Source organism: Cetorhinus maximus, chromosome 6 (assembly GCF_964194155.1).
Source record: "Cetorhinus maximus chromosome 6, sCetMax3.hap1.1, whole genome shotgun sequence".
NCBI classification, from domain to species: Eukaryota; Metazoa; Chordata; class Chondrichthyes; order Lamniformes; family Cetorhinidae; genus Cetorhinus; species Cetorhinus maximus.
The window spans coordinates 153,112,872-153,138,959 of record NC_135884.1 but is presented as its reverse complement, the minus strand read 5'-3'; the positions used below and the strand labels follow the sequence as shown (position 1 = coordinate 153,138,959).

The 26,088-nt window shown below is 45.0% G+C and overlaps 1 protein-coding gene across 5 annotated transcripts; it reads left to right on the top strand.

The window, feature by feature from the left end:
- Positions 1-2,433: 2,433 nt before the first annotated feature.
- tk2 (thymidine kinase 2) lies at positions 2,434-19,523 on the top strand. Of its 5 annotated transcripts, none has more exons than XM_078544657.1 (10): positions 2,434-2,509; positions 3,787-3,830; positions 6,398-6,472; positions 8,273-8,326; positions 10,249-10,338; positions 11,468-11,541; positions 13,109-13,197; positions 14,986-15,065; positions 17,178-17,258; positions 17,417-19,523. In XM_078544657.1, the coding sequence occupies exons 2-10, from the start codon at positions 3,792-3,794 to the stop codon at positions 17,537-17,539; spliced, it is 705 nt and encodes a 234-aa protein (XP_078400783.1). In that variant the 5' UTR covers positions 2,434-2,509; positions 3,787-3,791; the 3' UTR covers positions 17,540-19,523. The 5 variants fall into 5 exon arrangements, with proteins under 5 accessions (XP_078400783.1, XP_078400780.1, XP_078400782.1 ...); XM_078544654.1 differs by lacking the exon at positions 2,434-2,509 and adding an exon at positions 2,878-3,064; XM_078544656.1 differs by lacking the exons at positions 2,434-2,509; positions 10,249-10,338 and adding an exon at positions 2,878-3,064.
- The last annotated feature ends 6,565 nt before the right edge of the window (positions 19,524-26,088 follow it).

The following is a 26,088-nucleotide window of genomic DNA, read 5'->3' as shown; positions in this document are numbered from 1 at the left end:
AAGATTAATACCACTCATGCCCAAGTCACATTATCGTGACAATCTTCAAACATGGTAGGGCAGGGTGTTTAAAAAAAACAGAATTTCATGAATTTACTAGTAGAGGAATAGAGTGCTAAATATTTGCAAGTCACTTGTTCAGCCTCAGGTGGAGTATTGGCTGAATCTTCTGAGGAGTGGTAATCACCATCAGATTGCCACCCTGCTCCTACTTACTTACCCTACATTAGAGCTCCACATTTCTTGCCTTGACTTCCGACCTGGGCCTCCTGAGAAATGTGGAATGTACCAGTTCCGGAGTCCTTTCCTCAGGGTGTCGGATTGTTGGGGAAGGCCAAGCCATGCTAACCTTTTAGGCACTAGCTGTCGTATTTCGGTAAATGTCCCAAAGCTACTTTGAGAAGCCAAGGGGAGAAGGTAAGTGGGTGAGGGGATAGGGTGGCAGGTAAGTGGGTGAGAGGGTAGAGTGGGTTAGGAGGGGTTGAGTGGTGCCAGGTGTAGTTGAGGGTAGTTGGGGGATAGTTGAGGGTTTTGGGGGGGTAGTCAGGTAGTTGGGGGTGGTCAGAGATTGGGGGGTAATTGGGAAGTTGCAAGGGAGTTGGGTGATGGAGGGTAGTCAGAGGTGGGGGGGGGTTTTAGTTTGTTGGTCCTGGGGTCGGGGTTAGTCGGGCAGTTGGGGAGTGTAGTTAGGTGGTTGACAGCTGGGAGGGGTGGTAGTTGGGGACGCAGTGTGGGGGGGGTTAGTCAGGGGTCCAGTGGTAAGTCCAGGGGTCAGTATGATGGTTACCCAGGAGTTAGAAGTGATTTTAATCCCTCTAATTTGTCCTGAGTAACTATTCTACTAAGAGAGTCAGAACCATTCAAAGTCTCCGACTTTAAATGAGAGTATCGGAGGGTTCCAAATGCAGATGAATTGCCCAACAAAAGTTGAAACTTCCTGGGTAATTCCCATGCAGTTCCTTGTGTGGGGACTTCCGAGGGGTTCCCCAGTGCAAATTGGGGGGTGGGTGGGTGGGTACAACACATCTGAGATCGGAGGATCTGGGCCATTGTGTCCAATTCTGGGTATCACACTTTAGAAAAGATGTCAAGGCCTTGGACAGGGTGCGGAGGAGATTTACCAGAATGGTAGCAGGGCTGAGGGAATCCAGTTAAGGTGGAGAGGCTGGAGAAGCTGGGATTGTTCATTTCAGAGCCAAAAAGGAGATAGAGGTGTTCAAGATCATGAAGGGTTTTTATAGAGTAAAAAAGGAAAAGCGGTTTGCATTGGCAAGAAGGTTAACAGCCTGAGAAGAGATTTAAGGTAATTGGGAAAAGAAGCACAGGGGAGAAGAGGATTTTTTTCATGCAGTGAGTTGTTCTGATCTGGAATGCTCTGTCTTAAAGGGCAGTGGAAGCAGATTCATTAGTGACTTTTGAAAGAGAATTGGATAAATACATGAAAAGGAAAAAAATTGCCAGGCTATGGGGTGAGGAAGGGAGTGGGATGAAGTGGATAGGGCTGTCAGAGAGCTGGCACACACACAATGGGCCAAATGGCCTCGTCCTGTGCTGTAAGATTCTTCAAACATCTATGGCCTCAGAGCTACTGGAAACAGACTGCTTCTCTCTCCCCTGTCTCAACCTTTCATAATTTTAAACGCTTCTATTGCATTTTAAAAATTCTCTTCTCTGTTTTCAAATCCTCTCATGTTCTCACCCCTCCCTATCTCTGTAATCTCTTCCAGCCCTACAGCCCTTAGAGATCTCTGAGCTGCGCTGATTCTGGCCTCTTGTCCATTCTTGGTCTGAATCGCCCCACCCTTGTGGCCATGTTCAGCCTTCTAGGCCCTAAATCCTAGAGTTCCCTCCCTCTCTTTGTCTTTTTTTACCTCTCTTTTCTCCTGTAAGATGCTCCAGACATGCTCGCTCTTTGACTAAGGCTTTGCTCACTTGCTCTAATACCTCCTTATGTGAATCGGTGTCAAATTCTGTCTTTTGGGACTGTTTGCTATATTAAAGATGCTGTAAGCTGTCATTGCTCTAGCAGAAAAAGAGCCAATTTTTCATGGTTGTTTTTTTGCATTTCCTCATTCCATTTTAGTGAATATTTATAATAAATATGCAGGGCCTAATCTGGTTCTTGTGAGTGGGATTGTACACATGGGAAACAGGATTGGGGACGTGCGAGGAACTCAATTGTAAATTGGTGCTTCTGTAAGCACCAAAGGGGTGATTAGTAAATGCCACCCGCTTGTGGTCAAAATTCATGATTTCTTTTTGCCAGTGAGAATTTTTTTAATATAGTGTTTACGACACAAGAACGAGCCAACCCAACTGATCTGTGCCAGTGGTTACAGTTACACTCCACACCAGCCTGCTCCCGCCCTATATCATCTCACGCTATCAGTAAATCCTTCTATTCCTTTCTGCCTCATGTGTTTATCCAGTTACCCCTTTAAATGTATCTATACTGTTCACCTCAACCACTCCCTGTGGTAGCGAGTTCCACACTCCAATCACTTTCTGGGTAAAGAAGTTTCTCCTGAGTTCCTTATGAAGGAATAAGTGACCATTGTATATTTATGACCTATAATTTTGGAAGTGGAAACATTTTCTCTATCGGACCCTTAATGTGAGGGTTACTCATCAACCTTCTCTTCCGTAGAGACATAATTGTTTTCAGGGCATATTGGTTATGTATTTATTAGCACAATTGTATCAACGAATAACTTCATAGCTGCAATATTTTCTGCAAAATAACAATTCCTCTGTATGCATCATTGCGAATGGAGTTTGAGACGATTTTTGTTAAGGACACCGCCCCTTTAAAAGGTGGGGGTGGGGGAAAGATACCATTCAGGAAATTGCATCTGAAGTTCGCGATTGAGGGGCGGAATGAGTGCAAAACGTTTCCGAGGCAGAGGGGAATGAGCAGTTTGTTTTGAGCTCTCTTCCGGAAGGGAGGCTGTCATGTCGCTGGCTGTGTGGGGTTTCCTGGGTCTGTCTGCCTGGTGTTGGAATCGCTTTCAGCGCCTTTTCCAGCTGACCAGGGGCTGGCGATCCCCAGCGGGTCGGAACCAGGGTGAGTGTATCAGAGACACTGCAACAAAAGCGACTACATTGTGTAACTAACCCAGGCACGTTGCAATTAAGTAACAAAATCTGGGGCTTACTCTGAAGGTAAAATTTGGAATCCCCCCACCCCTCTCTCTCTCTCTCTCTATATATCTATCCACTGGCTAAGCACCATTAGGAAATAACTTCAGACATTTCCTACCTAATTTCTTATTCACAGTGCCCGAGTCAAGAAATGCTTTTAAATTCAGACACTGAGTTAGATGTATCGATTTAACAGCACTGGGTCGCCATGTCGGAATTCCTTTCACAGACAGGCTGGGATTCCAATCGCCTTGAGGTTTGAGTACAGAGTCAGATTCGCTTTTAACTGAACTCTCGAATACACTGCCGTAAAATGTCATTGCATTGCCCCCCCTCCGAGTGCCCGTCTTTTCATCTCTCCCTGTACCCACCTCGCTGTGTGCCTGTCTCTCTATCTCTCTCCCTGTACCCCCTTTGCTGTGTCCCTGTCTCTCTCTCACTCTCTCTCTCTCCCTGTACCCCCACTCACTGTGTTCCTGTCTGTCTCTCTCTCCCAAAAACCCCCTCCCTCGGTGTGTCCGTCTCTCTGTCTGTACCACCCTCCCTCGGTGTGTCCCTGTCTCTCTCTCTAGACCCCCCCCCCCAACCTTCGTTATGTTCTTACATTCTGTTACTAAATGGGTTTCCATGTTTTTTTTTCCCTAGTTCGGATGTTAAGCAGTAACCTGAAGGAGGGTAAGAAGTTAGTGGTATGTATCATAGAGTTGGTCGCCAAGCAGTGGTCAGATGTGTACAAATATGTACAGTAGTGTACAAATATGCCGACAAGTCAGAACATGTTATGTGGCAGCCTGTAATATATTACAGTAAACAGGAATAGACTGCCAACTCACTTCACCAATCAACTTTCCAAGAGTTGTGTGCACTCTAGTTTGTTGGGGACATGATGGTTGCTGATACTGAACTCAAGGAGCTTATGGCATAAGAATCTTAAAACCATAATACTGTTGCCACCAAGCTGTTTTCTAGATGTGCAGGACTAAATACTGTAATATACTCCGATGAAACTTTACATTGACAGAGCCCCAGAAATACAGAATTGGGGGAATACCAGAGCAATTGGGAAAACACTGAATCTGAAAGATGATCTGAGAGAGGATTTAGTGTGAGTTTGGCCCGGTTGGTTGCACTCAGTTGCAGATAGTCATACTCCAGGACCTGAACACACAATTCAGGCTGACAGTTTATGGCAGAAGTGAGGGAGTGCTGAATTGCCTGAGGTGTAACCTTCTAGATGTGGTGTTAAACTGAGGCTTTATTTTGTTGAGTTTTGTCCATAAAAGGCCCCATGGTGCTGCTTAAAGAATAGCAGGGAGTTCACTACGGTCTCCTGGCTAACTTGCCTTCCTCAATCGTAGAACATCGAATGGTTATGGCACAGAACAAGACTATTTGGCCCGTCATATCTGTGCTGGCTCTCTGAAGGAGCGATTAACCAAGTGCCACTCCCCTACTTTTCCCCTGCAGCCTGGCAATTTTTCCTTTTCAGATAATGATCTAATTCCCTCTGGAATGTGTCGATTGACCCTGTCTCCACCAAGCCCTTAGGCAGTGCGTTCCAGATGCTAATCGCTCGCTGTGTGAAAAAGTTTTTCCTTATGTTGATATTGCTTTTTTTGCCAATCATCTTAAACCTGTGCCCTCTGGTTCTCGATCCTTGCGCCAATGGGAACCGTTTCTCCCTCTCTTCTCTGTGTTCAGACCCCTCATGATTTTGAATACCTCTATCAAATCTCCTCTCAGCCTCCTGTTCTCCAAGGAAAACAGTCCTAACTTCTTCAATCTTTCTACATAACTGAATCAACATTATCAAAACAGATAATATAAAATCCCAATGGACTAAACCCATTCCCATTTACTTTCTGGTCATGTAAGCATATTGGAACATATAAGATCCTGAGGGGTCTTGATAGGGTAGATGTGGAGAGGATGTTCCCTCTTGTGGGAGAATCTAGAACTTGGGGTCACTGTTTAAAAATAAGGGATTGTTCATTTAAGATAGATGAGGAGAATTTTTTTCTCAGGGGATCATGAGTCTTTGGAACTCTCTTCCTCAAAAGGCCGTGGAAGCAGGGCCTTTGAATATTTTTAAGGCGGAGCTAGATAGATCCTTGATAAGCAAGGGGGTGAAAGGTTATTGGGGCAGGTGGGAATGTGGAGTTGAGGTTACAATCAGGTCAGCCATGATCTTATTGAATGGTGGAGCAGGCTCGTGGGGCCTACTCCTCCTCGTTTGCATATGTGTACCTCATTGCTATTTGTGGGAGCTTGCAATGTGCAAACTGGTTGCGTTTCTGACATTTATAACTGGCTACAATTCAAAAGTGCTTAGCTGACTGTAAAGTGCTCTGGGAAATCCTGCAATTATGAAAAATGCTCTTTTTTGAATTTAGGATTGCAACACGTTAAGTCTGAATCTAGATGGGATGGGTTCTGAGCAAGACTCAGCAGAAGCAATGTTCGAGATTGGAGTTCTGATGCTCGCTCTGCTCCTGCTGAGGAATAATTGAATACCTGAGCATCATTTCCCCACCAGCCCCTCCTGTCCATTTATCTTGAAGCACTAAAATTTGGACTTTTATTTTTTGTAAGTACAGACGTTTGAACAATAGCTTAACGTAAATACCTGTAAAAGGCATGTGCGACAAGCAAGCAAGAACGCAACAGAGATTTGAAGAGTTAGCCCAAGTCTCCAGGCCAATATTATCCCTCAGTCAGCATCCCATACTAACAGATTATCTTGGTCATTATCACCTTACTGCTTGTGAGAGCTTGCTCTGGGTACATTAGGTGCTGCATTTCCTACATTACAACAATGACTACATTTCAGAAAATACTTCATTGGTTGTAAGGTGAGATCAGTGGTGGTCATTTAAAAAAAAAATGCTACATAAATGCATGTATTTTCCCTTCCTGATAAACCAGTGCCTTGGGCAGCACTGGGTAGATATGAACTCGGTGAGGTAAGGTGATGGAGCACTTACAGGTAAGGGCAGATTCAAGAAGGTGCTTTAGTTTTCAACGAGAATCAGTATGTCTCAGCTCCCCAGTTGTGATATTATTCCACTTCTCCCACTTTGTAATCTCTAGGTGAGATTGCCAATTATGGGCTTGTGGCAGGGCTCCACATTCAACAGGGACTGTGCTGAGTTTCCCAAACTCCTCTTTAGATTTGAACTCTTTTTAAGTACGGGGGAATTGACTGACTTCTGTGCAAGGAAACCAAGTTTTGTCTGTTTTTTATATTTCATTTCAGATTTGTGTTGAAGGGAATATTGCGAGTGGAAAGACCACATGCCTGGAGTACTTTGCAAAAGCTTGTAACATTGAGGTAAATGGCAACTCGTGTAAATCCTTTGAAATTCATTCTGGCTGTTTATTGCCTCGAGAAGGTGATGGTGGGACTTGTTCTTGAACCACTTCAGCCCTTGTGGTCATTCTTGTAATGTTTTGATAAAGCTGAGTGACTTGCTAGGCTAATTACTCTAATGAAAACTTTTCTTAATGAATCAAGCCCCTTCCCACTCACTCCTATTGTATGGAATCCCAATGGACCCAAACACCTTCCCATTCACTCATACTTTAAGGAGCTTAGGTAAATAAATTTCTCCTGAATTCCCTATTGGATCTATTGGTGAATATCTTACATTTATAACCCCAGTTTTGGTCTCCCCACTGTGGGAGTATCATCTCCCCTATGCAATCCTTTTGTAATTGTACAGATCTCTTATGCCTCAGATGATTTCCGATTCCCACCAGCTCTAGCTCTTGGCAGCCTGGGCATTGTCTGGTCTTGAGCTGTGTAATTGGGAGGAACACTAGAACATCAGAGGCCTGCACACGTTGCTTGTTTTGGATTCCCAGGAGGAAGTATCTCCTATTCAAACCCCTGTCATTTCAATTAGCTGGAACAAAGGATTTGGTTGATCTGCACTTGTAAGATTTGAATAAGTCTGATTTAGATCTAGCCTGTCCTATCAAACTAGAGTTCAGATCTTAAAAATAACCAGCTGTCAAACCAGGCTGAGCCTGATGAGCAGGTTTATTTTATTCTCCGCAGAAATGGATAAAACGATTTCCTCTGGTGGCAAATCCAAAACAATGAGACATAACCTTAAAATTAGAGCCAGACCATTCTGGAGTGAATTCAGGAAATGCTGTCTGGACTGTGGAGGGCTATTGATGCTGAGGGTCAAGGGGTGTTTTTGAGACTGAGGTCGATTAGATTTTTGTTAGGTTTAGGATGTTGGGTGATATTGAACAATGGTGGGTAAGTGGAGTTGAGTTGTAGATCAGCTATCATCTAATTGAGTTGCGGAGCAGGTTGGTGGCAGAGGCTGAATGGCCTCCTCCTGTTTTTAATGTTAGTGCGTCCCACCAATCAGTGAAGTGTACAGGAGACCAATCGTTGGTTTTATTTTGCTGTTGGTGACACTGGTTGGCCTGAGGTCACTGAGTCGACCATTCGATTAGATCATGGCTGAAATATATTTTAACTCGTTTACTCTCCTTAGTTCCATTTTCTTTAACAACCTTATGCAACAAAAATCTATCAACCTTTGTTTTGAAATTTCCAACTGAAGCACAGCCTCTACAGCTTTTTGCGAGGGGAGAGTTCCAGATGTCCGCTCCCCCTTTTGTGTGAAGCAGTGTTTCCTGACATTGCCCCTGAACTGCCTGGACCTGATTGAGGTTCTACTGCCTCTTTCCCCGACAAATCCCCTGCCAGGTTCTGAACCCCTGGCTCTCCCACTGCTCCACCAGAATTCCTTTAATCATATTAAAGACCTCGAGCAGATCACCATTTAATATTCTATACTCACAGGAATTCAAGCCTAGTCTATGCAATTCGCCCTCCTAGTTTAACCCTGTTAGCCCAGGTGTCGTTCTGGTGAATCTGAACTGCACTCAATCCAAGGCCGATGTATCACTGCTGCATTTGTCCCTGTAGTGATAATGGAAATGTCATAAAATAAATCTAGACTTTTGGTAGCAGGAGCTGTCATCTCCAAATTCAAACGTTTGACCCTGACTGCCCGAGAGAGACAGTCAGGTATAGCCAGGTCCTTGGTATCGCTCGGAGGTTCTACTGTCTGTCCTGCTAAAGCTTTATTTTTTTATCCCTTGGCAGGCCCTGAAAGAGCCTGTGTCAAAATGGAGAGATATCTGGAGCCACAACTTACTGGTAAGAGCAAGGACTTTTATTTCCAACTTCCAATCCTTTTATTGCGTCTTGGAATGTATTTGTGAGCTTAAGAAGGAAAAGGGGTTTCAGACCGAGGGAAAGAGGCGTTAGGGTTGAGCTCATCGTCGGAGTAAAAGGTTCTCGAAGGTGGGAGGAGGTGAGGGAATAGGGTTCCAGAGGACAGGGTGTGACCAACATAGTTGAGGGAGCGACTGATGTTGTGGGAACTTGGAGGTAGGTGTGCAGGAATGTACAACTGGAGTGATACCGACTTAAGATGGGTGAGGCCATGAAGTGATTTGAAGGTGAGGGCGAGACTCTTTGAGTGCACTGCATCCAACTCGCTAAGGATTCTTAGATAGCAGCTCCCAAACATACAAACTCCCAACACTGAAAAGGACAAGGGTAGCAGACACATGGGAACATCACCACCTGCACATTCCCTTCCAAACCACTTGACTTGGAACCATATCACCATTCCTTCATCGTTGGGTTCAAATTGTTTTGTGTTCAAGTGAGTGTCTTTTTCTTGATCTTTGATGGCAAATTGTGATATTTGTACCTGGTCATGCAGCTACTTGAAGACTTGGTAATGAACTTCCATCATCAGTATCCAGAAATATAATGTCCTTCTGTGATTTTGGGGTTAGTGACACAATGTCAGGAGCAGGAGTGGGTCCAGGCTCAAAGGGCCAAATGGCCTATTCCTGCTCCTTTGTTCCTATGCAGCTGTTCAAGAAGGCGGCCCATCACCACTTTCTCAAAGGCAACTAGGGATGAACAATAAATGCCAGCTTTTCCAGTGATGCACACTTCCCTAGAATGAACAAATAAAAAATAAAAAAAAAACCTTGGCACTAGATTGGTGTCAGAGCTTGTCAAAATAGGGGTAGAGGAGGAGGTGGGGGAGTGTGGGCAGGTGTTGCTGTGTGAGTGAGGATGTGGGATGTGATGTCTAGAAGCTGTTGTAGTTTGTAGATTCAGTAGAATAGAGCACTAGATCCTGAAGGTTAGGCTGTTTTAGAGGGTGGTCAAGAGATGACCACTTCGTGGGACTGGAGTCACACACAGGTCCAGACTGGGTAAGGATGACAGATTTCCTCCTCTAAAGGCAGCAAATAGGGAAGGGATAGGCTAGAATGGGGCCATCCCACAGGGATAATTGTTGGGTGGGATTTGAGTTTAAGCAGGATTTTGAGCAGTGTCCCCTCTTAATTTGCTTTCTGTTGTGTACCGCTGATTCAGTTGAATCCGTGGTACCTCTAATTCCTGTGTGGGCATCGTTGGCAAGGCTGGCATTTATTGCACTGAGAAGGCAATGGTGAGCTTTCATCTTGAGGCCGCTTCAGAGAGCAGTCCAGAGACAACCGGGCTGGTGTGGCACTGGAGTCACATATAGACCAGGCCCAGTAAAGACGGCAGGTTTGTGCCCCGAAGGACAGGAGTAAACCAACTGGGATTATACCATAATCTGACAATTTTGTGCTCACTTTTACTGAGACCAACTTCTTTTGAAACTGAATTCAGATGTGTTGTGACTTGTGTTCCCAGGATTGAGTTCAATAACACGCTGCTACATGTTCCCAATTTCTATCTCCTCCCCCACCCACCCACCCCACTCCACTCATGGTACTGACCTTTTCAGGGGACAGTTATCCTTGAGTGCCTCATCCAATTGGCCAATTCTTGCGCTTGAGTCTAGTGGGTGACCAATGATGAGCTTTTTGATTGTGGGGGCAGATGAACTCGCCCTTTTCTTGGTACCCCTGGTGAACATTACTCCTCCCACACCCCTTTCCTGTTGCCATCTTGAGGACATGCAGCCCAACACAGATCAGCAATGAAAATACATTGATTAAAATGAGCCGCTGGGAGTGCATAGCTTCCAAGATTTATTCACACCTGGATAATTTTGTTGGTAGGCACTGATGTATGAAAATCCCTCGCGCTGGGCGATTACACTCCAGTCCTACGTACAGCTCACGATGTTGCAGCAGCACATGCAACCTCAGGTATGTATGTTGAACGGAAAAGAAAGCGTCTTTATTTTGAAGAAGAAAAGTAATTATCTGCACTGAGAATTTATGCAACACTTAAACTTGTATAAAACCTTGGTTAGACCACACTTGGTGTACTGTGCTCAGTTCTGTTCTCCATATAACAAAAAGGATACAGAGACACTGAAGAATGTGCATAAAATAAAATTGACTACTAAGGATATTCCTAGAATGGAGACGTTACAACTAGTTGAAGCGTCAGTCACGAGGGGACATAAGTTCAAGGTGAGGGGCAGGAGGTTTGCGGGGGGGTGCGTGAGGAAAAACTTTTTTACCCAGAGGGTGGTGACAATCTGGAATGCACTTTTTTTTTTACTTAGTTCTGTTGAAGGGTCATGAGGACTCGAAACGTCAACTTTGTTCTTCTCCGCCAATGCTGCCAGACCTGCTGAGTTTTTCCAGGTATTTCTGTTTTTGAACTGGAATACGCTGCCTGGGAGGGTGGTGGAGGCGGGTTGCCTCACATACTTTAAAAGGTGCCCGGATGAGCACTTGGCACGTCATAACATTCAAGGCTATGGGCCAAGCGCTGGTAAATGGGATTAGGTAGGTAGGTCAGGTGTTTCTCACATGTCGGTGCAGACTCGATGGGCCGAAGGGTCTCTTCTCCACTTTGTGATTCTGTGAACTACCAGAAGGACTGAACAGGCCAGAGCGCACTCCCTTAGAAAAGAGAATGCTGAGGGGTGACCCGATAGAGGTCTTTGAGATTATGATAGGGTTAATGTAGAGATTTTTCACTTGTTTTGGGATGAAAAGAGTCCAAAACCAGGGGCTCTCAATTTAAGATAACCCCAGGAAGACACAGAATCCTAAAGAGAATTCAGGTTCTTTACCCGGAGAGTGGTGAGAATGTGGAACCTGCAATCACATTCAGGCATTGAGACAAATAGCATAGATACAGTAAGGGAAACCAGGTTAACACATGGAGGGAGGAAGGAATAGAAGGTTATTCTGATGGGATTAGCTGAAAGTGGGAGGATGCTCAAGTAGAGCACTAATGCAGGCACTGATGTTTTGGGCTGAATGGCCTGATTATGTTGTAAATTGTCTCTAATTCTTTGATGTTTTGTCTTTTTTGAAGACGGTGCCAATCCGAATGATCGAGAGGTCCATTTACAGCGCAAAGTATGTCTTTGTGGAGAACCATTACCGAGGGTGAGCACTGCTGGGTATGGCCAACAAAGTCAATGCTGACTCTCATCACTCATTCGCCACTTGGGTTGACATGACTCTGCCTCCCATAGTCTGGGAAATATAAACATGTTTATTATTGTCTGGTAGTTTTCACCTTCAAGTAAATGAAGACAGGGACTGAGTTACGAGGAAAGGTTTAATAATAGGTTAATCTCTACAGTTTGGAGTTTAGATGATTGAGAGTTTACCTTGCTAAAGTGTGTAATACGCTTTTTTTTAGATTATTATTCTAACCTTTGTATTCAACCCCTCAATGACCTCCTCCCCTCTATCTAAGTTATCCCCTCCAAACCTCCTAGAACTCTGCATTCCTCAAATTCTGGCCCCTTGTACATTGCTCACTTCTACATTATAAACGATGACCACACTCCCAAAGTACTGCATTGGCTTTAAAGCACATTGTGACATCCTGAAAGGTGCTATATAAATGAACGCTTTCCTTTCTCACTCTGCCATTGGGGCTGTGCCTTCAGCTGTTTGGGTCCTAAGCATTGGATTCCCCTCCCTGCCCCCTTAAAACTGACCTCTTTGACCAAGCTTCCATTACCTCTTCTCGTGTGGCTTGGTATCAACAAATTTTAATCCAGGTGAATTAGTCACTATCCTGAAGGATCCCTATCACATTAGGGAGGTTAAAATCTCCAGCAATTATTTTCAAAGTAGATTGGTTGCTTGAGAAACACAAATGTTACTGGACGTAGTGAGGGAGTGGGAGAGCGGGGCCAGGCTGGTGGGTTCATGTAGAGGAAAACGCCAACATGTTTTTGTTGGGCTGCTTCTGAGCATCCTTGATTGTAGGTGAAGCTCCCTAGGGGTCTGAAATCCAGAGAGAATGATTGGTTTCAACACAGTGAGAATGGAGCAAGAGCTTCTTGTACCTCCTTGCTTTTCCCTTGAGAAAATAATGTGAAAGACTTGGAGGATTCACAGACTGAGTAATAGCCTGACAGGCTGCAACATGAATGCTTCTCTGTGTCTTCACACAAGTCTGGGTGTTAGTCTCATAGTGGGAGGTTGAATCAGAACCCACAACCCCCTGCCCCCTTCACCCCCCTACATGAATAACCCACTGGATGCCAGCCTGGAATTCCAAGCTGGAGCTCTGGTCTCCACTTGTCAGGACTGTCTGGATTGAGGTTCAAACCCTGAACCCTCTAACTGAGATGGGAATGCTGTCACTGAGCTGAGAGCTGGATGCAGTGGGACGTCTTTGGGCGATATCGAACATAGGATCAGATAGGGGACATTGAGTTTGTTCTGCCATTCAATGAGATCATGACTGATCTGTTCCTCACCTTCATTTATCTGACCCTGCTCCCCTTGACCAACAAAAATCTATTGATTCTCGGTCTAGAAATTTCCAGTTGGTTGCTCTCTCTGAGAAACGGTTGTAGTTGCTGAGAGATCCAGATTTTCAGGAAGCAGAGTCCTGGATGGCCTAGTCCTAATTTTAAGATTGATTTCCTCCCTGCACCGCCATTGGAGGAATGCTGAATAACACTTGCCTTTCCCCCCCCACCCCGCCCAGATCCACCATGCCAGAAGTGGATTATGCTGTGCTGACCGAATGGTTTAATTGGATCGTGACGAACACCGATATTCCAATTGATTTGATTGGTAAGAGCCACTAACAAATGTGGGAGAGGGGCTTAAGAATTCCATACTATCAAAGCACCATTTAACGTCTGTGCGCTTGTGATGTAAACAATGTGATGTGTGTGTACAATGTACTTGATGCATTGTAAAAGCGATTGTGTGGAGTTACAAACATTCCCGTGTTTGTAGTACAGACAGGTGAGGTGAGAGTACCCACTGTACGGACAGCATTCGAACGAGTGTGGTATCAAAGAGTCCTCACTGTCCTGAGGCTGATGGGGACCCTCCGCTGGTTGGAGTCACACCTAACGGAAAGGAAGATGGTTGTGGCTGTTGGAGGCCAGTCACCTCAGTTCCTGGACATCACTGCAGGAGTTCCTCAGGGTAGTGTCCTAGGCCCAACCATCTTCAGCTGCTTCATCAGTGACCTTCCCTCCCAGTTCTCCAGTGATATGTGTTCAGCTCCTCCGATATTGCAGCAGCCCACACACAGTAATAACTGGATAACATTCAGGCTTGGCTGACAAGTGGCAGTGAATGTATGAGTTGGTAATGCTAATGTGTGTATTATATTGTGATTTCTTTATTACTTACAAAGAATAGCAACACCCAGCCTCCCCCATGTATCTACAATGCACACTATATAAGGTCCCCTGTATCCATAATGTATACAAATACCGGACCCCTTTTCCAGCATCTCAGATCTGGAAGTACCCGAAACCTGACTAATTTGAGGCTGGCGCCCTGGGTAGCGATTTGAAAAAAGCCCTTTTTATTCTTTATTTTTCACACTTTGTTTTATGTATTATAATGACATGCTAGGCCTAGGACCTAAAATCCCCAAATCTGGCTCACATCGGGGTCCTGAGCTTCCCAGTCCAGCACCTGTATATAATTTAGTTCTCTGTGTTCATCTATCTTGGGTATTGTACACGGAGAGAGAGCAAATATCAAAAGTTAAGCTGGACAGTATGGAATAGCCCCAGGTGCACCCCTCACTTCAGAGTAGAGAGGATCTGGGGGGGATTTGATGGGGTGGTGGACGGGTGGGGAGGGAAAACAGTTTCCACTGGCCAGGAGGTTTGGTAACTAGAGGACACAAATTTAAGGAAATTGGCAAAAGAACCAGTGGGGATGATGAGGCTTATTTTAATGCAGTGAGTTGTGATCTGGAATGTGTTGCCTGAAAAGGTGGTGGAAGCAGATTCAATCGTGACTTTTCAAAAGGGGAGTTGGCTAAATACTTGGAGAAAGATCAAACTGCAGGGATATGGGGGGAAAAAGACAGGGAGCAGGATCAATTGAATAACTCTTTCGAAGAGATGACACAGACACAATGGGCCAAATGGCCTCCTTCTCTGCTGTATAAATTCTGATAATAAAAGGACATCATTTGGAACTGAGCATTAGAATTGTAAGACTCTGTTATTAGAGGGCATTGCTTAACCCTAAGAACAGGGCTAGCTGTTCTTAGCTAGGGCCGGGGTAAGGGATCTACAATTGGCCTGAGTTTGGGAATCTCTTCATTATTCATAAATAAATAAATCTCACTACAATAAATAACTAATGAGAAATAGAAGCTAACTCAGCAATGCTCTCTAAGTGAGTCTTACTATTCTAATGCTCAGTTCAAATGATGTCCTTTTATTAACTGGAAGTGTACACGCACAAGGGGACTCAAATGCAGGTTGGGTCTGGGAAGAGATTGGCTGGATAAGGAGTGTGGGGGTTTAAAAAAAAAAGGCCCCTTTTTTTATCTTTTACAAGGATCCTAACACATGTTAACTCCTCAATCTCCTTCTTTACCAGTGTACCTTCAAACTACTCCTGAGACATGTTACCAGAGACTGAAAACCCGGTGTCGGAATGAGGAAAAAGTTATTCCCTTGGTGAGAAGGCAAATTTGAAAGGGTTTGGATGGGGCGGACAGGACAAGGTGCACTCTTCCCTGGTTGGCGAGTTCCTGATGAGGGCGCATCATTGGTTCATCCATCCTTTGTGTCATTTATCATCCCCACATTCATTTAGTGCCTGTTAATGTCATTAAAGTATTTGAAGGGTCTTCATACAGATATGAGGATTGGACTGAAGATGATCACTCAATGGAGTAAGCAAAGGCTTGTTTAAAGAGTTGGATTTTTTAATTCGTTTATGGGATGTGGGCGTCACTGGCTAGGCCAGCATTTATTGCCATTCCCTAATTGCCCTTGTTCAGAGGGCATTTAAGATTCAAACCACATTGCTGTGGGTCTGGAGTCACATGTAGGCCAGATCAGGTAAGGATGGCAGATTTCCTCCCCTAAAGGACATTAGTGAACTAGATGGGTTTTTACAACAATCAACAATGGTTCCATGGTCATCATTAGACTTTTTAATTCCAGATTTTTATTGAATTCAAATTTCACCACCTGCCTGTGGTGGGATTCGAACCCAGGTCCTCAGATCGTTACTCCTGGGCCTCTGGATCACTAGATCCAGCAATAATACCACTACGCGAGAGGGAGGTGGAGAGGTAGAGGGGTCTAGAAGGCATTGGCCAGAAATGGTCAGGTGAAGGAAGTGTGTGGTGCATAAGAGATCAGAAGAACCAAATCTGGAGAATGGGCATTTTTGTGATGGAAAGGTTACAGAGAATGGGAGATGTGAAGCCATGGAAGGATTTGAATGCAAAGATGAGAATTTCAAAACCAAGGTGTTGCTGGACCAGGTTTCCATGTAGGTCAGTGAGCACAGGGGTCATGGGTGAACGGCACTTGATGTGAGTTAGGATACGGGCAGCGCACATAAGCTCAAGTTTACAGGGGGTGGGAGGCTGGTTGTGAAAGCGTTGGAATGGTTAAGTCTGGAGATGGCAGTGTGGTGGGTGAGAGTTTCACCGGTAGATGGTTTAAGGCAGGTGATGTTGGGGAGGTGGAATTTTTTTGATGGAGATTGGAAGCTCAAATGGTAAGATGGTGGCTTAGTGGTCATGTCACTGGACCAGTATTCCGGAGGCCCAGGTTAATGCCCTGGGGAAATGGATTCAAATCTCACCCTGGTGGCAGCTGGTGGAATTTAAGTTCAATTAATTAAGACTGGAATATAAAGCTAGTCTCAGTAATGGTGACCACAAAACCATTGATTGCTGTAAAACCTCATCTGGTTCACTAATGTCCTTTAGGGAAGGAAATCTGCCATTCTTACCCGGTCTAGCCTATGTGTGACTCCAGACCCACAGCAATATGGTTGACTCTTAACTAATTTCTGAAATGGCTGAGCAAGCCACTCAGTTCAAGGACAAGTAGGGATGGGCAACAAATGCTGGTCTTGTCACTGAAGCCTACGTCCTGTGAAAGAATAAAGGAAAAAAAAAAATGGGGGTTGAATAGGACACTGAAATTACAAACCGTGCTGCTTCAGATCTTGATTTTGGGTGAGGGATTATAGAATTGGAAATGTGGGCACAGAAGTTGTGGTTTAGACAGAAGGCAATGCCTTCAGCTGTTTAGATATTCTCTAGAGTTTAGCTGGATGAAATAGCAATTAGCGTGATGCTGAGGTATGTGGATCAGAGGCCCCAGAGTCTGTCACTTGTCTGTGTTGGGTGCAAAGTACAATTGGCCTCAGGACACTTGGGCTGAAGAAAGAGGAGGAGGAATGGAAATGAGCCAGGGTTTGTGCTCCTTAATGCCATGTGCCACTGCATGCCACCACGCCCCCCCACCTCTCCCCAAAACCACTGGAATGTACATGTGTGATGTTATCAGTTGAACTGTGATGCCTATCACAGTTAAACAGCTAGCTGACAAACCTGAAGAGCGGCTGCTCAGGCAAGGTGCCAGCGAGAGCACCTGATGCAGGGTGCAGGGACTGTATCCCAGGAAGGACTTGGCACCTGCTGGAGACAATATTCATGGGGTTGGGTTGGGGTTGGGGTGGGTGGGGGGAAATTGGAAATTGGGGAGGAATATTGCTTCCATTTCATGGATTTCTCTCACTGTTCTCTGTGTCCCATTTGTCAGGAGTATTTAGAAACTCTTCATGAGCTTTATGAAGACTGGCTGATCAAACAGACTTCCTTCAAAATACCTGCCCCAGTGTTGGTGAGTAATATAACTGGAAAATAAATTACTAACTCAAAAGTCTGAAGAGGTGGGAATGAAGCTGGTTGTAATGGCTGATACTGAGTGGATAGTGTACTGATTTCGTCCTCTACTTGTGCAGTGTGTCCTCATCTCATTATTTTGATTCTCTGTTCTAGGTGATCCCTGCAGACCACGATCTCCAGCAGATGCTGAAACAATTCGAGGACCACAGGGAGAAGATTCTGTATCCCGTTTGTACAAAACTCCCTAAAAATTGCGTGAAACAGGAGGATCAGTAACTTAAACCTTTCGCACAACAATCCATGCTGCATGACCAAAAACTGACAACTATCCCATTAAAATTTTAAGTTCTGCTTGCCATAAACTCCCACTTGGAACAATTTGGACCAATTGGAACGACTCCGAGATGCTTCAGTGACCAGTTTAGAACTCACTTTATCGGAAACTTAATTGAAAAGCATCCTCTAGCTAACACTTTGAATCTCTTCACCCTCGATTTTGGCCGTGTCCTCTAGCTGCTACTTGTGCTTTGAGCTTGTCACCGTTCTGTTCTTGTTCCTGTGCCATTCCTGGCCTCTAGGAGATGTTACGTTCCACACTAATTATGGGATGGGGGATTTGGACATTTTAAATGCAACTTGTGTATATATAAAAACACAAAATCCATGTAATTGCCAGCATAGCTTGATACCTGCTGAAGGTGCTACATAGAATTTACAACACACTTAGTCAGTGACAATGTCTATGCTCCACATGAGTCTTCTCCCGCTCTACTTCATCTCTCTGTCAGCATAACCTTCTGTTCCTTTTTCCCTCATGGACGGAGTGTAAAAGCATATGGGAGATAGGGTTTTATTAATAGAGGCATGGATTACAAAAAAATCAGGTTGTTATGCTAAATCTGTACAAAACACTAGTTTGACCTTAGCTTGGCATATTGTGCCCAGTTTTGGCCATCGTGCATTAGAGAAGGCTTTGGAGAGAATGCAGAAGAGATTTATACCAGGATGGTTCCAGAGCTGGGGCATTACACTTATGGGATGGGCTGAGAAGCTGGGGTTGTTTCCCATGAAGCAGAGATGTCTAAGGGGAGATTTGATAGAGGTGTTTAAAAATCATAAACTGTTTCGATGGCTGAAGCATTGCTAATCGGGGCACAGGTTTAAAGTGATTGGTAAGAGAACAAGAGGTGACATGAGTATAAATGTGTTTATACACTGGTTAGGATTTGGAATGTGCTGCCTCATAGGTTGGTGGATACAGATTTAATAGCAGCTCCCAAAAAAAGGAATTGGATAAATTCAAGGAAAAAGTTGCAGGGGTATGGGGATAAAGTGAGTGAATGGGGCTAACTGGATGGCTCTTCAGAAGAGCCAATGTAGACTTAATGGGCTGAATGGCCTCCTGTAATGTACTGGGCTATTGTACAATCATCTTATGCAGTCCCTCAGGATCGAGGATGACTTCTTCCCCTCCAGTTTGATGGGCTCTGAAATGGCCGATGATTCCAGTGCACAATCTGCAGACTCTGTCACTTGTGGGGCAGGTGGTGCTTGGAGAGTCGGGTAGATGAGTTGTTTGGAGGTTTGCGCGCTCCCTCTGATGCCTCAGCTTCGCCTCTGCACGCTCCTGACAAAATCTCTCCATGTGTTCACTACCTCCACGGATGAGCCTTCTCCATTTTGGTCGGTCACTAACCAGGGTCTCCCGTGAGTCGGCGGGGATGGTCGGCCTCTTCCGCGATGCTTTGAAGACATCTCTAAAGTGTTCCCGCTGTCCTCCTGTGACCCTCCTGCGTGACTGAGTTCCAAGTAAAGTAGTTGCTTTGGGAGTCTGGTGTTAGGCTTACAAATGGCATGTCCTGCTCAGCGGAGCAGGTTTTGGGTGATTAACGCCTCAATGCTTGGTAGGTTGGCCTGGGAGAGGATGCGGCTATTGGACCCCCTTTCTTGCCACTGGATTTGGAGGGTCTTGTGAAGGCCCTGCTGGTGGCACTACAATGCTGCTTCCCCTTAAATACATCTATGCAATTCAGCTCAACTGCTCCCTGTGGTAGTGAGTTCTACACTCATCACTGGATAAGGAAGCTTCTCCTGAGTTCCTTATTGGATTTATTAATAACTAAAATTAATAGACCCTCATTTTGGTCTCTTCAAGGGAAAAGAAAGCTCTAAACTGTGAATGCTACTGAGTGTTGGAGTAATTATGCTTTTATTTTTTTGTTTAAAAGTTCTTGTCTGTGTGCATTGAGCTCTGTGGGGTGCTGAGTTTAATAGATCAGGAGTTTAATCCCTAAGCTGTGTTGTTAAGGAAAGAAGACACCTTTTCTAACCTCAGGATTTCTGATTGTTACAACCACTGGAACACTAAGTGTACTCACTGCAATGTAGGAATCTTGACAGCCAATTTAAACACAGCAAGCTCCCACAAACAGCATTGTGATAATGACCAGATAGGTGTTTTTTTTTTAGAAAAGTTTTTTTGAATATTGGCCAGGACACTGGGCAGAACACCCCTGCTCTTTGAAATAGCAGCCAAGGGATGTTTTTACATCCACCTGAGAGGGCAGATGGGCATTGGTTTAATTTCTCATCGGAAATACAGCAACTCCAACAGCGAGTGCACATTCAGTCATGTCAGACTAGAGGATGCGCTCAGAACTCTGGAGTGGGACTTGAACCTATGACTTTTGACTCTGGTGGGGGAAGCATGCTACCCATTGTGCCATGGCTAATGGACAATTACTGATTGGCCAACACCAATAAGTAAAAAGGACAAGGTAGTGGACCAAAGGCAAGCTCCCACTGGACTAACCCAACCTGAGAGAAGACTTTGGGGTTGGGGTTAGGGGGGAGGGGATGCCAAATGAAACTAAGGAATGGATGTTTAGTGTCTGCTTACCAGTAACCCCTGAGCTCATTGGATTTACCCTCTTAAGATTTGTGTTAAATGTTATTTATGTTAAAATTTTAACCAATTGTTACATAAGCCTCTGTTTTCCAAAGAATAAATTTTCTCCTCAGAACGGATGAAACCATTGTATTCAGCTTCACTGACCAGGAGGCTGCGCATTTGATTCCTGCTCTGAAATGTTTTTTTTTTTGGGGGGTGGGGCTGGGGGTCTAATACAGCGTTACTATGTGTACTGGAGAACTATTTGGGAACAATCAGACTGTCTATCAGAAAGAGTCACTGGCTTCAGGAGAGGAAGGGAACTCATCTTTCTGTGGGGGCATTGAGCACCAGTGGCTGTAAAGTCCAGGTTAAAGACCCCAAACCTGTTGAAGCACATTAAGTTACTGTGTGGTACACTTGCTGGATCTGCAGCGTGCCAGGCTGGTGTGCCCCCTTGGCTTGGAACAGTAAGGTTCTGGTAGGCAGCCCTGGTCTACACTTACTCCCCCAACTGCCCCACTTTTACCAATTGGACCTGTCAGATAGTCCCTGGTCCTGCTATGTGGAGCAGTGAGCTTTCTGGGCAGGAGCAGTTACTAATGTGGAGGAATATGGACAATGCTCTTCCTGTAGAAGAGGACTAGGTGGTGAAGGATACTGAGCTTGTGGTGGGTATTTTTATAAACAGACTTTTGTTCCTCCCACAAACACAATATTCCATATCTCATCATCTCTCCCAGACTGTATGTTTTTGTAAATACTGTTCTAATAGCAATGGTGGTGATTCATGATTTCGTTGTGATTTATTTAGTAGTGGCACTGTCATAAATTTATTGAAAATTGATGCGTTGCAACATTGTGCTTTAACTCTGGGACTTGGGTTTAAATCCACTCTAAATTCACCTTCACCTGAAAGGGTTCTACATAAAAGGAGATCACAAACAAGTTAAACTTCACATTGAGCCACTTAAGGAGATACTGTGGCCCAGAACCTCTGTGGAGTGGCAATCACTCAGCTCGTTTTACTTACCCAGTATGGGAGCTGCATGTTCCACGCCCGGACTTTCAATCTGGACCTGGTGAGAAACGTGCAGTGCATCAGCTCTGGAGTCCTTCAGTGCTGGTGAAGCCACAGCCCCTTTTTACAGCACTAGCACCTGTAAAGCAGGTAAGTTTAAAGGTCCCAGCCACTTTAAGAACCCAGGGAGAAGGTTTAGTGGATGAGGAGTCAGTACTGTAGTGTACCCAGGAACTAGAAGTGGTTTTAATCCTAACTTTTCATGGGTAACTATTCTGCTAAGAGTGGGAAACATCTGAAGTCTCTGATTTAAATTGGATTGTTCCTGGTGCAGGGTACCTTGTTGGAAGTCTGAACTTCCTGGACAGTTCCTGTGCTGTCCTTGAATGGGGACTTTTTGGTGGGTGGGCCGGTGGGCTGTTGGGTGGGCCGGTGGGCTGTTGGGTGGGCCGGTGGGCTGTTGGGTGGGCCGGTGGGCTGGTCCCAGTGCATCTGCTGGGGTATGAAACCCCTGGGGAATGGCAGTTCTGGGTCTTTGTGACATATGATCAGAAGCTTGGTCAAAGGTAGCTTTTAAGAAGAATTTTAAACAATGACAGGTTAATGCTAACTGATAAGCTAATGAGACAGTGTACATCATGAGATCTCGGAGAGTATTAGAGTGGAGGAAGTAACAGAGATAGGGGAGGGAGGGCAAGGCAGCACAAGGATGAGAAGGATCACGGACTGCAATAGTTCAAGGAGAAAGCTCCCCAATACTTAAGGGCAACTAGGAATGGGCCTTGCCTTAACTGCAGCCTTGCTGGTAACATTCACATTGAGTAAAAAATCTGAATCAGGCTGGGTTTCCTTGTGCTCCCTCCAGTCTGCCACCTCAGTTAAGCGGTTATACATGCGCCATTGCGATGGCATGAGTCCGTGGGAGTGAATCACAACCGTTCAAAATCCCTCCTTTGCTTGACACCCACTCTGATCCGTATGTTTTCCACCAAGGAGGGAGTCACTGGTCAATGAGCAGGAGCTGATTTCTCCCGTCCTGCCCCACTGCTTCCTTCTCTTCAAACTCAGTTGCAACAGGGGACCACCACCCAAAAAAAAGCTGACGTGTTCATTCCCATTTCAGACCCGCTGAGCGTTTCCAAAATTTCCTGCCTTCGTTTCCGGTTCCCCCAAGCAGTGTGGTGCTCTATACTTACTGGCTATGTCACACACCTGCTCTATACAGTACCAGATGGGAGCGATTTGTTCTCTTTACCAATTGTGTGCTGTACAGGAGCTGACACACAGATAATTGTGAACGTTTTAACCCATCACTTACTCTGTCTGACCTGTGTTATTTTAAGTATGTTCTATAAGTGCCAGACAGGATGGGCTCAATGGCCTGTGCTGTAACCATTCTATAAGGGGGTGTCAGGAACTCCCCACTACCCACACCAGTCAGATTTTGAGAACCACCAGGCAGAAACTCGGTAAAAATGAGAATCACTTTGTAATATTTATTGAGCTTTAGTGAACAAAATGAACATTACAAACACACAAGGCATTTCAGCAGGATTCAATCCCTCGAGGTGGTTTACATACATGTGAACACACCATTACATGTATGTAATCTACAGACTGCCTTAAGCTGGCACCTGGACTGACAACCGGGTGACAAATTCACAAAAAATGAACTGCAATTTTGGACAAACGTATGAAATGGTTGAAGACACACCCATTTTAAAAAAAAAGACAAACCAATTGTGCATCAGTGGGTCTGCATTCATAAACTTGCTACAGATTGCTCAAGGCCTGATTGGACAGAACATTGAAAAGGTGGGAGAGGTGTGTGTGTGTACTTCTGGAAAATGATGTCTATCCATAACCTTGTTTAATAAGATGGCCTCGAGAAGTTGGCTATCTCTGTTCCCAAGTTTCAATCGTTAGTTCTCCCAGGATCAATCCAGTGTGTGGAGAATTAGGAAAGGGTTAGCTGTTAATTTCTGCCCCTGTCCACACAGTGAGGCAGAGGCAGTGAGCTGGGAGGGGGTGGTGGGGGAGAGGGAGGCAGTCTCCCCACCTGCACAGTGACCCTTCCCCATCGTCACAAGTGAATCCTGTGACTGGAGGCTGTCATCTTGACACAGGAAACAAAGAGTTGCATTTACACAGCATTTTTTAACAACATTAGCACCTCCCAAAGTGCCTCACAGCCAATGAAACACTTTCAGAAGTGTTTACTGTTGTGATATAGGAAACAGCCAATTTGCACTCAGCAAGCTCCAACTAACAGCAACATGAGAATGGCCAGATAATCAGTTCCTTATTGAAGTCTGTAGAAGGACAAATATTGGCCAGGACACTGGGGAGAACAGCCCAACTCTTCTTCGAAATAGTGGCTGTGTGATCTCCGAGAGGGGCAGATGAGGCCTAAGTTTAATGCCTCTTCGAGTGTTTAGGGAAGGAATGCCAGGATGTGGGACAAGAGTGAGGGGTCTGATACCAACGTGGAAATTAGGGAAGGGAGTTGAAGAAATGTACAGTCGACTGGAGTTAAACAAGACCAAAAGAGGACAAAATGTGGTCGCGATTGCAGTGAGTGGGGCAAGGACATGGAGGAAAATCCCAGTGATGGAGAATCTCAAGTCCAAGATCACCTGTTCCTCCTAAGCATGCGACACTCACCATGCCATGTCTCAAATTAATCACATACTGTGTCCCAAAACAACTCTGTTCTTTTTTTGGTACAAATTATTGACAGGGTGCAGATGAGGTTTACCAGAAAGGTCCCAACAATGAGGGACTTCAGTTACATAGACACTGGGGGATCTGGGATTATTCTCTTCAGAGCAGAGAAGGTTAAGAGGAGATTTGACAGAAATTTTAACACAAGAATGAACAGTTTTGATACAGTAAATAAGGCAAAACTGTTTCCATTGGCAGGAGGGTCAGTAATCAGAGGAAACAGATTGAAGGTGGTTGCAGTAGAGGGGAGATGAGGAAATTAAGAGTGAATTGTGATCCGGAATGTGGTGCTTGAAAGGGTGATGGAAGCAGATTCAATAGTAACTTTCCAAAGGGAGTTGGATAAATATTTGAAGAGAAAAACACTTACAGAGTTACGAGAAAAGAGCAAGGCAGCGGGACTAATTGATTAGCCCTATCAAAAATCCACCACAGGCACAGTGGGCTGAATGGCCTTCATCCCTGCTGTAAGATTCAATGCCTTTTCCTGATTGTATGCATACAGATAGGTGGCATTTAGTATCATTGTTTAGTAAAATGTCAGGGACCTCAAACTGAACCATAGTGGGAGTGGGAGGGAGGACAGATGGGGGGTGGTGGGGCAAAGTAAAACAGCCCGTTTCCCCGCAGAGGGCAACAATACTAATATTTATAGGAGGGGTAGGTCCTGGAACCAAAATAACGGTTTAAATATTTAAACAGTAAAATACAGAGAAAATAAATAATCAAGAACAAAAATTGCACGCAGTGCTCATTAGGGGAGGGAGGGGTTGAGGGCCCAGTTTTCATGGGATAAGACACGGCAGTGAAGTTTTGAATGAGTTGGGGTTTGAACATCATATGGAGCACAGGAAGCCAGCGAGGGCCATATTTTAGACAGTGAGTTGGGATGTGACTGGGAGTTTACGTGAGGGTGTTTAGTTGCAGTGAGGTTTGAGGCAGGGTCGGAGCTGGTCACTTCTGACTCTCAGGACATGAGGAGTAATTAAGGTCTGGTGTAGGTACACTCACAGCCATGACGATTTCTGACTTGGAGGGGAACTCGCAGGTGGTGCTGGTATCCCATGTATCTGCTGCCCATGGCCTTCTAGGTGGTAGACGTTGCAGGTTTGGAAGTGCTGTCAAAGGAGCCTTGGTGAGTTGCTGCAGTGCATCTTGTAGATGGTACACACTGCTGCCACTGTGTGTTGATGATGGAGGGAATTTAAGGTGGTGAATGGGGTGCTGATCAAGTGGGCTGTTTTTTTCTGGATGTTGTCAAGCTTCAAGTGCTGTTGGAGCTGCACTCATCCAGGCGAGTGGAAAGTATTCCATCACACTCCTGACTAGTGCCTTGTAGATGGTGGACAGGCTTTGGGGAGTCAGGAGGTGAGTTACTCACTGCAGGATTCTTAGCCTCTGATCTGCTCTTGTAGCCACAGGATTTAAACAGTTTTTGGTCCATGGTAACTAATGGAAGGAACATCACTGATGAAGCAGCTGAAGGTGGTTGGACCTAGGACACTACCCTGAGGAACTCCTGTAGCAATGTCCTGGGACTGAGATGATTGATCTCTAACCAACACAACCATCTTTCTTTGTGCTAGGTATGAATCCAACCGTATTTACTAAACAGGGGCATTAATCTAGATGATGAAAACAAATTTGTTGTCATGAGCGATCCATTATCCATCTTCATTGGTCATGAGGCTTGGTTACTGGGCTTGTAGTCTAGAGAAGGTAAGCTCAAATCCCCATTTGGCAATTTGAGAAGTGTTGGTTGCTGCATTTTTAAATAAATGTCTAGAAATAAAAAGTCATTTTCAGCAAAAGAGACCATGAAGCTGTTGGTTTATTGTATAACCCTAACCAGTTCAGTCATGTCCTTTAGGGGAGGAAACCTGCTGTTGGGGCCTATAGGTGACTCCAGTCCCACATCAACATAGTTGAATCTTAACTGCCCCCTGAAATGGCTGAGCAAGGTGCTGAATTACATCACATTGCTATGCTAGAAGGAGGCAGTTCACCAGCACCACCCTCTCAGGGGAATCTAGGGATGGGGAATAAATGTCGGCCTCACCAGCAATGCCCACATCCCAAGGGCCAACTAAAAACAAAAGGTTAATCTTCCTCACTCACCAGCAGTTTCTTCATGTAACTCACCCTCTCCCTTCAACATGGATGCTGTCTTTGCTCTGGGTTTTTCAATAA

Bases quoted from the DNA above. Each gene is read 5' to 3' on its own strand.
- tk2 (XM_078544654.1), top strand. From the start codon at position 2,953: ATGTCGCTGGCTGTGTGGGGTTTCCTGGGTCTGTCTGCCTGGTGTTGG. The intron at 6,473-8,272 runs GTAAATGGCAAC...ATCCCTTGGCAG, and splicing joins CAAAAGCTTGTAACATTGAG to GCCCTGAAAGAGCCTGTGTC. The intron at 17,259-17,416 runs GTGAGTAATATA...TCTCTGTTCTAG, and splicing joins AAATACCTGCCCCAGTGTTG to GTGATCCCTGCAGACCACGA.